Consider the following 12,166-nt stretch of genomic DNA (forward strand, 5'->3'; position numbering starts at 1 on the left):
TAGCTTGGGCTCATATGAGTCGCCTCATTTTATGGCTAGAGAAATAATCCTGGAGAGTGTGTCCCACTAGATGGCCGCTACATGTGTTGCTATTTCGGCGGCTATAAACCACCCAAAACTTATAGCTTTCTCCTGATCTTCCATGTTTCATAGGAAATAGGGAGAGACAAGTTTTATCTCCAGCGCTGTTTCTAACGTTTGCCAAGTGTGAGATGTGAAGGATACTATGTTTTCCTCCCTACCCCCGGTAAAATCATCATCTTCATCGTCATCCTCATCAGTAACCACAGCCTTATATTATTTCCTCTCAGGCATTTCAGTAAGAAGATTGTTTCTTTTGTCTATAAATTCTGACCTCGCCTTGATACTGCATCTCACTTGTTCACCTTGGTCTCGGTCAGGTCATGTGATTTCCCTTGAGTCAGCCATGTAGCTTAAAGGAACACTGTGTTCTGATAGGCTCGTTTGTGTCACACACAGCATCTGGATCCTGCAGTACCACCATCTCCACATAAACTACAGGAACAGAGTGATGTGGAAGGCAAAACTGTCAGTATTCATGACAATAATCTCTGTATCGACTATAGGGTGCTGCAAAGTCTCATGAGGTTATATATGTAAAGTATTTCACCTCCAAAAGCCTGGTATATAGAGAGATTTAATAAAGCAATAATAATAAAAATAATAGATAACATTCTTTAAAATATGTATTAGACAAATTTGACTTGCAATCCACACATAAAATTACTTGGTTCTAAGAAAGTGGTTACTACCACTTACAGAATGTTAATGTATTTGGTGTCATACAATCAAAGAAATGAAAGGCAGAGGAAAAAGAGTTGCAATACTTGATGATAACCTTTGTTGTGAGGAATTTAAGGTTGAGTGAAATTCCAGACTTTAAACAAATTCAAAATTATTAGTCATTCCTCAGTACTTTGAAGTAAATACTATCAAAAATCAGAACTGACGCCCAGCCGTCCTAATACGAGCAGAGATGTTATCTAGAGAAGAGATACATGTAAATCGTGGAGAGTGGTGCTTCAGAGAACGGGCCTGAATGCAGTATTTGACCGTTTTTCCTTTTGGGGGGAGTCCATATCAATAGAGCTTAATAAGAACTACGAGTGAAATTCCTGCTGACTGTGAACTTAATAATGCCCCACTGGGAGTTCGTTAATACCTCAACAGGTACACTGAAGCATTATCTTAATTGCTCATGATACTTCCAAAAATTGCCTTTTACAAGTTTCGTGGAAACTCCCCTCTGGAGCAAGTGTTAGTACATTTTGGATTGCCTTTCTTGGCTGTGCAAATTCCCCAGGAAGCTGGTGGGGCCATAAACCTCATTTACCTTTCCAAAGGTAAGAAGTCCCCAGGTGACTGACTTTGTTATAGCCGCTGCCCTTATAATATAAAGAAGAAGCAGCAGCTCAACACGCATGAAACAAATTTCAGATCTTTCATTTGTTTCTACATACATGAAATGGTTCTACTTTTTAAAATAAATGTTTAGTATTTATTTTTCATGGCAAGTTCATGTTGGAATAGGAGCAACAGTTTGGATTTTTAAAATATTTGCATTACTGTGATCTAGTCCACATCTGGATTTGGATCTTCAGTTATTTTGACAGATGTTGACACTAAGATGATGCCTAAAGGAGTGTGTTTCCAAGCCTGTGGGATCCCTTTGCCTTTAGAGTGATTATGGGATAAAACTAAATTTAGAAGGGTTCTATCTTGCCAACACTTGGAAAGTAAAAGTGCTTCACACCAAGTCTGTCTCGCAGAGTCAGAGTGAACTCTGGGCACTGTGGTGTCTGGTGCTCGGAGTTGTCAGGTCTCAGGCATAGAGGGAAAAAAACCAGAGTGAACAATCCCCTAAGTGACTCCCTAGGTCCCTTTACCTTTGAACCCCGATCCATTGTCAGCTTGTTCTACCTGCCAGTGATGAAGAAGGAAATCCCAGGGAAAAATGTGCCAGGGAAAAGAGAGAGTGACAAAAGTGTTTGCTGCTGTGAGTTCAGCTGCCCCTCAGAGCCCCTCCCAGGGCGGGGATGACTCCCAAGTGCTGTGGGTCCCTCTGGCCACACCAACGCTGTGCAGGAGGGATTCTGTTTCCTTCAGATTACGTCATTCATTACTTCACCGGCTTACCCTTTTATTCAACAAATAACGATAAGGTTCGTATTCTGTACCCAGTGCAGTCCTGTCCAGTCGTGACAAAATGATGAACAAGGTCAGTACTCTCCAGGAAAGGTGCGAACAATAAACAGATAAACAGATCATTGTATAATGAGAGTTGTGACACTTCTTACCAAAGAAAACTAGTGCTGCAGAAAAACTCATCAGTTGACCACTGCTTTCTAGGGCAAACGTGGGAGAGATTAGGAGGGAGCCTTGAGCACCTCCTAGTGAGTGGTGTGTGCCACTAATTTGGGTCATTCTTTCAGTCCACCTAAAGAATTCAGTCACCACAGTCGCTTGTATTGGTGAGGTACACATCTTGATGACTTGAGAGTTTTTACAGTGTGTAGAAGATGGAAGTTACTTAAATGTCCATTGTGATTTTCTTGAAAGTAGTTTTCCCCTAGGCTGTTTCTCTTCAATTTACAGAAATTCTTAAATATGCATAAATATTTTAAAAGTCCAATTAGAGTGAATTGGGTCTTCCTTTTCCTATTTTAAGGATAATGTATGCGTTGGGAAAATGTTACATCTGACGACTTGAAGAATGATGGTTTTATTGCTTTTACTGTTTGCTTTACAGTGCTTAAAAGGTGTCAGGAAAGTTCACTTCTACATAAATTTTATTTTATCTATTTATTTTTTAACATCTTTATTGGAGTATAATTGCTTTACAATGGTGTGTTAGTTTCTGCTTTATAACAAAGTGAATCAGTTATACATATACATATGCTCCCAAATCTCTTCCCTCTTGTGTCTCCCTCCCTCCCACCCTGCCTATCCCACCCCTCTAGGTGGTCACAAAGCACGGAGCTGATCTCCCTGTGCTATGCGGCTGCTTCCCACTAGCTGTCTGTTTTACGTTTGGTAGTGTATATATGTCCATGCCACTCTCTCGCTTTGTCACAGCTTACCCTTCCCCCTCCCCATATCCTCAAGTCCATTCTCTAGTAGGTCTGCATCTTTATTCCCGACTTGCCCCTAGGTTCTTCATGACCTTTTTTCCCCCTTAGATTCCATATATATGTGTTAGCATATGGTATTTGTTTTTCTCCTTCTGACTTACTTCACTCTGTAAGACAGACTCTAGGTCCATCCACCTCACTACAAATAACTCAATTTCGTTTCTTTTTAGGGCTGAGTAATATTCCATTGTATATATGTGCCACATCTTCTTTATCCATTCATCTGTCGATGGACACTTAGGTTGCTTCCATGTCCTGGCTGTTGTAAATAGAGCTGCAATGAACATTGTGGTACCTGACTCTTTGAATTATGGTTTTCTCAGGGTATACGCCCAGTAGTGGGATTGCTGGGTCATATGGTAGTTCTATTTTTAGTTTTTTAAGGACGCTCCATACTGTTCTCCATAGTGGCTGTATCAATTTACATTCCCACCAACAGTGCAAGAGGGTTCCCTTTTCTCCACACCCTCTCCAGCATTTATTATTTGTAGATATTTTGATGATGGCCATTCTGACTGGTGTGAGATGATATCTCATTGTAGTTTTGATTTGCATTTCTCTAATGATTAGTGATGTTGAGCATTCTTTCATGTGTTTGTTGCCAATCTGTATATCTTCTTTGGAGAAATGTCTATTTAGGTCTTCTGCCCATTTTTGGATTGGGTTGTTTGTTTTCTTGATATTGAGCTGCATGAGCTGCTTATAAATTTTGGAGATTACTCCTCTGTCAGTTGGTTCATTTGCAAATATTTTCTCCCATTCTGAGGGTTGTCTTTTGGTCTTGTTTATGGTTTCCTTTGCTGTGCAAAAGCTTTTAAGTTTCATTAGGTCCCATTTGTTTATTTTTGTTTTTATTTCCATTTCTCTAGGAGGTGGGTCAAAAAGAATCTTGCTGTAATTTATGTCATCGAGTGTTCTGCCTATGTTTTGCTCTAAGAGTTTGATAGTGTCTGGCCTTATATTTACGTCTTTAATCCATTTTGAGTTTATTTGTGTGTATAGTGTTAGGGAGTATTCTAATTTCATTCTTTTACACATAGCTGTCCAGTTTTCCCAGCACCACTTATTGAAGAGGCTGTCTTTTCTCCACTGTATATTCTTGCCTCCTTTATCAAAGATAAGGTGACCATATGTGCATGGGTTTATCTCTGGGCTTTCTATCCTGTTCCATTGATCTGTCTTTCTGTTTTTGTGCCAGTACCATACTGTCTTGATTACCGTAGCTTTGTAGTATAGTCTGAAGTCAGGGGGCCTGATTCCTCCAGCTCCGTTTTTCTTTCTCAAGATTGCTTTGGCTATTCGGGGTCTTTTGCATTTCCATACAAACTGTGAAATTTTTCTAGTTCTGTGAAAAATGCCTACATAAATTTTAAATGATAATTTAAAGGTGTGAGATGTTTTTAACCCTATTTGGTGCTCAACATTAGCAAAACCATTTTTGTGTGTTAGGCAAATTTTTTATAAAGAGTAAAGAACAACAAAATACAATGAGATGAAAATTAGGTCCTACAATAAAGATGAAACTTTTTTGGTTTTTAAATTGGGGAAAGGAAGGCTCAAAGGAAGATGGGATATTTATTTTCATGTTGCAGAAATGTGATTATACTAAATTGTCTTCATCAAAAGATCAGTTCTACATTTCTGAAGGAGACTGGCAAGAGGGTAGAGATTCAATAGCAGAAAAAGAAAGTATAGCTATGATATCAAGGGGAGTGTGTCAGTTAATCACTAAAGACGACTTATAATAATTTGGTCAGTTTCAGGTACCAGTTATAATACATACTTTCAAATAATTACGCTGTAGACTTAAGCATTAGTTTGAAAACAAGTAACTAAATATACAGGATAATAGTTGATAAGTAACAGAGCATATTTCATAGGTTACATACATTCTTGCTGTTCTTCATCTCCTATTGCTATAGAATTTCCTTATATAGCCATATTTTTATCTCAGAAATGAAATCCATTTGGTTGTTCGTTTCTTATTCTAGCATCATTATATGCATAATGTACAAATAATTACCCCTGAATATAGGATGTGTGTGTGATCCTAAAGGGACATATGAGTCTTAAGCTGGTAGGTGTTTGTTATTTATAATGGAAGGGATAAACCACTGATAGCAATCATTTCAATGGGTAGTGAGGAAATAAATCTGCTTCACCAGGATCTTCATTACTAAAATTTGGGGCACAGTTTAGGAAATGCATTTGCACTGGAGGCATTTCACAATCGCAATGTTTTACCACAGCTACATAAATGCTAATTTAAGTAGAGGGCTGGATGTATCTTCATTAGCACTTGTTCAAAGGTAGAAAGGGATTTTGGCAGGGAAGGCATCTGTGCAACAGCACAAAGATTTTGCATTTCCACAAGTTGAAATTGATGGAAATGTATTGCCATGCTTGGCTTCTTCCTTTTTTATTTCTTGTAAGAAAAGGTATTTCTCTCCCTCCCTCCGTCCCTCCCTCCTCCTTCCCTTTAATTTTCGTCCAAAGCCTTTATTCAGTTGATATTTTTCACCTAAAATTTATAACCCTTGAACTATAAATGAAACATAGGAAACTCAATCTTTTCACACATTTGTATAAATTTTAATAAGACATTTATATAAAATATTTTAATGACAGTCTAAGGGTGACCTGTAAAATTGCTTTCAGTGGCTCTGTAGTCAGTACTGTGGACAGAACTTGGCCTAGACTACAGTAATCTAATACCCTTCGTTATTTTATGCTTATTGTTCAAATGTTTTAGCAACAATTCAGCAAAATATCATAGTTAAGAGTTTAGAAGTTTGCATTAGGCTGTGTCAGGTTTGAGTATTGCTCTGTCTTACAACTTTGTGACCTAAGGCAAGGTCATAGTCTACTTTCAAGTCTCAATTTCTTCTTTTGTAAAATGACTTAATAATAGTATAGTATAATAAAGTATAGTGAAGACTTTTTACTGTTGGTTGGATAAGGTAATGCATATAAAACTTTTAGTGATAATGGTAACCAACAAAGAACTATATAGCACAGGGAAATATACTCAATATTTTGTAATAACCTATAAGGGAAAGGAATCTGAAAAGTTTCATATATATATATAACTGAATCACTGTGCTGAACACCTGAAACTAAGACGATATTGTAAATCAGCTATACTTAAATAAAAATAAATAAATACAATTTAAAACATTAAAAATAAACCCCAAACTTTTAGAATATTCTTGCCACATGGTAAAGAGTTAAATAAATAGTACATATTATTTCTAAAGCAATAATGATAGGAATATGTAAACATTTTCTTAGGACAGTGAGGGAAATGTTTTTGCTAATGTGTCACAGAGAACTTGGGAAGTCAAATGTGGAGAATGCATAAACTTAGTAAGAAAGCACACACTTTTCTCTCTTCTGATTGTCGTTACCCCATGTATTAAGTACCCACACTGTCCCAGGCATCATGCTAAGCAATGCACATTTGTTATTCCTGCCCTTCAAAACAATCTTATACTAATTAATAATGTAACCAACTCAGTGAGGTGAAATATTCACCACAGTGAACACTAGTGAACAGAAGCAGGAGGCTTCGATTCCGGATCTTCTCAGTACCAAATCCCATTTTATTTCTACTGCACTTCACCACCCCTGTAATTGAGGAGTTACTCAGGTGCAGACCGTCAGGAGACTTGGAGCCTTTCTCAGGGTGGCTTTGGATTTCGAGTCAGGAACGGAGAGCCTGCCCCTGGTGGTCATAGAGCAGAACTGCATCAGGGATGGGCTGCGTGGGAAATGGTGGGTCATCTACCGTCAGGGCAAGACTTGACTGTAATGTTCACATAGAAAGGCTGGTGGAGAAATGAGCTTTACAGAGGTGGTAACCAGCTTTAAACAATGTCAAATGGGTAAACTTGAGGCAAACTGCCCTAAAAAGAGAAAAGTAGGTTAATATTGAGTAGAATTATCAGGGCTCAAAGAATTAACTTGAGTGTAGCTTTGACATCTTTGGGGCAAAGAGTTGCACTGTTGGGCTTTGTCTGAGCAAAGATCAAAACTGGCTTTTAGATACATGAGACATCTTTACGCTAAAACAAGGGTAAGTCCTGAGAGAGTTTACAACCAGAATTTTGTAGGAGTTGATCATTCTTACAGGTAGATAAATCATACCTGTCATAGTCTTCTGCATGCTGGTGTTAAGAGAAACAACTGGGGAGCATTCTTTGTAAAAGTAACTAGCTTAGAGATCCTGACGTTAGACCCTAAGCCATGCTTCTCATCTATAGCTGCTTCAGGTCTTCTCCTAGAGTATTTGGCATCCTGGGTCAATATTTTCTTTTCAAGGTTTCTTTCTACATGCGTAATTTTCTTTAACTAAAATCAGCATGTCAGAACCACTCAGGTAGTGTAATCTGAAATGATCCTGAGAATAAATACTGTGCCCTTCAAGAGGAATAATCTGCTCATTAAATTGTCCTCTTGGAACCAGGGTCCTGCTCTAGGATGATTTGTATAGGCACAAGTTCTAGAACTCCTTGAGACACCTGGTTAACCCCACGTGCCGTAGAGGGTCAGAGAATTCTCTAAAGGCAAAAAAATGGGAATCAGAGGTCCACGTGGCTCCACTCAATCAGGACTGTCAGCTCTCTCTCAGCATCCAAATGAAACTTAAAAAATTTTGAGAAAGGCCCTCCAGAGTGCCAGAAGAGCTGAAATGATGGTGTTGGGGCAGGGAACCCCCTTACCTGGGTCTAAGGGTATTAGTGAGCTATCAATACTTCATAACGTTCTTGTGAAGAATAAATTAAATAATGCATGCAGCTTACTTAGATATTTCCTCATAGGTGATCAGCACTCAATTGATGTTAGATGACTAATGACGTCTACCAGTATTCATGAGATGTGTCAACTGAACCAGTCTCTATACACACTCCAGTTAGGCTGTTGTGTCTTTTGTTTCTATTAATGTATAAGAAGTAAAGCATGATTCACAATGTTAGACAGAATGGTTAAAATTATTTTTCCTCCCAACCATCATGCTCTGTGTAATTGCCATTCCATTCCCATTCCTTTCTCCAAGACGAGAATAAAAGGCCAAAGCATAAAAGTACATGCTTCTTGTGCTGTTAAGAGGTGGTTGGTTGCGTTTAGGTGGTCTACACTTCCATGCTATGTGTGGCAAAACACGCTTCCCCTTTGGAGCTCAAGCCCTGTATTTTAAGTAAATTGTCATAAGTATACATGAATCTCTCACATCCTGATGGTGTGCCCTCATGTGGTGATTTCTTATCTTTTCAGATCCCCCAGATTAGTTATGCATCAACGGCACCCGAGTTAAGTGATGACCGTCGCTATGACTTCTTCTCTCGTGTGGTCCCGCCCGATTCCTTCCAAGCCCAGGCCATGGTAGACATCGTAAAGGCTCTGGGTTGGAATTATGTGTCTACTCTCGCATCGGAAGGAAGTTATGGAGAGAAAGGTGTGGAATCCTTCACGCAGATTTCCAAAGAGGCAGGTAGGAAGAGATTGCAATGATCAAGATGACCCTCTTTGAATGTCTGTGGCTTGTAGAGCTCTTTCAGTCTTTATTAAACAAACACTATTGGTAATCGCCCTATCCCTACGCTCGAGTTCCCCCTTGCCTGTGAAGTGAATTTGCCAAGTCTTCATTTAAAATGCTTTGTTATTTTGGAAGAGAATATTTTCAAAACTGTGAAACTGAAATCCCTTTAAGTATTAGTGGAAGAAATGGAGAGAAAAAAATAGGTACTGAAATTGATATCTGACTCTGTGTAATAGATAACAGTGTGGATTGCAGGCTGTATATGGAAACATGAGCAAGTGTGGCTAAATGTGCCTCTTCATGTGTCATTTCTCTCTGCCGGTCTCCAAAATGGAGACAATTGTTTAAATTATGAGAACCCAACCACAGGGACACTTTGCTTTGAAGGGGAATGACACTGAGGGCTCTGAGTGACTTGGCCAAAACTAAATTAAGTAAATTATCCAGGCAGTAGAATGTACTCAGACAAATAGTCTTTGAAACTTTAGATTCTTTTGAGAAAGACAGTTCTATTAGGTAGCATTTGGAGAAGATTCTTTTATGTATGTTTAATAAGCTCAAAATGGAGGTAATGGGTTCGAATGTTTGGCCAGCTGGCTTCCATCGGGCAGATTTTGAAAAAACGAGACAAAAATCTTCAAACTTAGGAATAATGACAATAAATACACAGGCTTCCCAATATGGAAATATTGGATCTAGTAAGCATATATATATATATTTAAATGCATGCTTGGATATTCCTAAAAAGCTCTTAGGCTAAAGTCTGGTCCTCAGTTTTGATGGTAAGAATATTATCCAACTTGTCATTGCCCAGAATAGTTAACTAACCATAAAGGAAACAAAGAAGCAAGGCAATAGAAACAGAGGTTCTTTCCACGAGGAAAGATGTCGTAAATCCTGAAGACATGGCGTTGAGTATTTTGCTTTCAGACTACAGACGTCCTCAGGCATGTAATGCTCCCGCCTATAGATGGTGTGTCTTTACGTGGCTGCTGAAATAAGGAAGCCCCGACTTGTTTATGAACCTTGTGCTTTTAACTCAGCACCTTATCATGATCTCTAATTTGAAGATTTCATTGGAGGGCTGGGTCAGTCTTGTACTCTTCCTTCTGGCTGAAATACTGTCACTGTTAACACCTTTGACTGCCGAGCTCCTGGTCATTTACAGGGCTTATCCTAAATGCCATTTCTAGGTTCAAGCAAACATGCACACAAAACTTCCTGGATTCTGTCTGCTTGGTCTTGTGTTTCTAGTGGCTCCTCCCACAATAGTCATCACACATTAGCATAATTTGCTGCTGCTGTTGATTTCTGTCTTGTCCCGTAGACTCTAAGAGAGGTGGTGTCGTCTGAGTCACTACTGTAGTTCCAGCTGCTTTGTTTCTAAGGGAAGCGTTTCTGGCATAATTCAGCGAAAAACTTTCTGATTAGGGAAGAAATCTTAACTCTGGCCTTGTGTTTTGCGTACTGTGATTTTTAAGACTCATTAACAACTGAATTCATGAATCTTTAAAGAAAAGTCTAACCACTTTTGATAGCTATGTGTTTGTTTCTTTCTTTTTTTCTTTGACTCCTGCTTTGACCAAAATAATGTGAGAGGCCCGCTTAAAGACGTATCTAAAATAGGGGCATAATAGCCAATAGGTAAGACAAGATGAAGAGAAAATATGGGCAAAATAGTAAGATAAAGCTCAGAAATAAAGTTCAGATACCTTCTTGTTCTACATAATTGCTGCAAGTGGATCTCAAATTTAATACTGCACGTTGTACTGGACAAAGCAAAGGACACTACCCATTTTGTTACAAAATGTACAGTGTTCAGAAGGTCAGAATCATGTTGATTGTTCAATAAGGACAGGATCAAGACAAATGTTGGCCTTTATAAACGACTACTCTATAGACAGGTCAGTGGTGAGTTTCGTGAAGTTGTTTATTCCTGGTGTCACTTAGTGAAAACTTAAGATATGAGTCTGCTGTATGACTCTTCAAAAAGGAAAAGTTTGGGTAATGTGGTCTGAGCTCCCCAGCTCATAATTTTAGCTAATCATATCAATTTATTGAAATGACCCAACTCAAAAATAAAATTGTATTATTGTCCGCCATTTTGGATGAAATCCTTCAATCTGAAAGCGTTTGAATTTGGGGATGAATATAACTAAACAGCCAGCTGCCGAAATGCCAGAAAACATTGCGGGTTCAGGTAATGTCTTGCAGTCGGTTCTTCTTCACCTCAAGTATAATGATAGCTGACGTGTATTTATATTAAATTTCTTTGGCACCATAGCATATGTGAAGTTAATTTAAGTGAATTCACTTGTGTGCTTAACAAACACCCCTGCATTCAACTCCCTACCCATCCCTTCAAAAAAGAGGAAATAAAGAGGAGGGAGAATTATAATTGAAATAGAGTATGGTAAGTTTACTCACTCAGTGTGTGTATTACTTCAAAAAAAACCTGAAATGGGAAACATGATTCCGTCATTCCTTCAGTGGGTGTCACTTCTATGGGCCTCTCATATTGTGAGCATCTTGCTAACCCAAAGGTGATTCCAGTGTATAGAGATACATATTCGTGTTCCACGATCTCTAAGAAGAATCTAACTACTTCCTCTGATTTTCAGTCAAAGCAACAGCAATATATTCTAATTCAGAATATAAAGAAAAAGGATTTTTAAAATTTGCCCTTTTGGAATTTCGGGAAAGTATGCATACTTAGGGAATTTTCAAGGGTAATTTTCAGTGTTTACTTTTTTCCTTTGCCTGCTGCTTCTAGAACCTTACCCTCAAGAAAGATACAAGCCAAGGTGTATCTGTGGGAGAGGCAGTGTGGCATATACATACGCAAGCACTGAGGTATCAGAAAGACCTGGATTTGAATAATGGGCTCCATTGCTTTTGTGCTGTACAACTTTTGACACATGATTGAACTTTCCAAGTTCTCAGATTCCTAATATAGAGAATGAGATTAATGATGATCAGGTTGGTAAAAGAAATAAGATCATGTATGGGGAACACAATACCCAGTGACACCTAATTCTTAGTGTTCCTCACTAGTTTCCTATAAATCAGTAGCATTTTTGCTTGAGTTTCAAAAGTTTGAAAATAACTAGTGATAGATAACATTTGCCTTTAGTTATAACTCAAAGGTTATTTATATATATATATATATAATTATATATATATAAATATACATATATATATAAAATTATATAGAATAGCTGAGTTGCTATTCTTTTTCTTAATTTGAATGATATTTATTTATCTATTTTTGGGTTTTTTTGTTTTGGGGATGTATGTTTATTCCTTTTTACATTTAATTTAATTTTTTTATGCAGCAGGTTCTTATTATCTATTTTATACATATTAGTGTATATATTGTCAATCCCAATCTCCCAATTCATCCCACCCCCCCCCACCCCTGCTTTCCCCCCTTGGTGTCCATATGTTCTCTACATCTGTGTCTCTATTTCTGCCT

The 12,166-nt window shown here is 38.2% G+C and overlaps 1 protein-coding gene across 1 annotated transcript in view; it reads left to right on the forward strand.

Moving 5' to 3' along the window:
• GRM7 (glutamate metabotropic receptor 7) overlaps positions 1–12,166 on the forward strand; it is an 817,195-nt gene that overhangs the window by 268,360 nt on the left and 536,669 nt on the right. Inside the window, exon 2 of the mRNA XM_033865318.2 lies at positions 8,427–8,643. Coding sequence (XP_033721209.1) covers positions 8,427–8,643 — 217 coding nt within the window. The remainder of the gene's footprint in view (positions 1–8,426; positions 8,644–12,166) is intronic.

Source organism: Tursiops truncatus, chromosome 10, assembly GCF_011762595.2.
Source record: "Tursiops truncatus isolate mTurTru1 chromosome 10, mTurTru1.mat.Y, whole genome shotgun sequence".
Lineage (NCBI taxonomy): Eukaryota > Metazoa > Chordata > Mammalia > Artiodactyla > Delphinidae > Tursiops > Tursiops truncatus.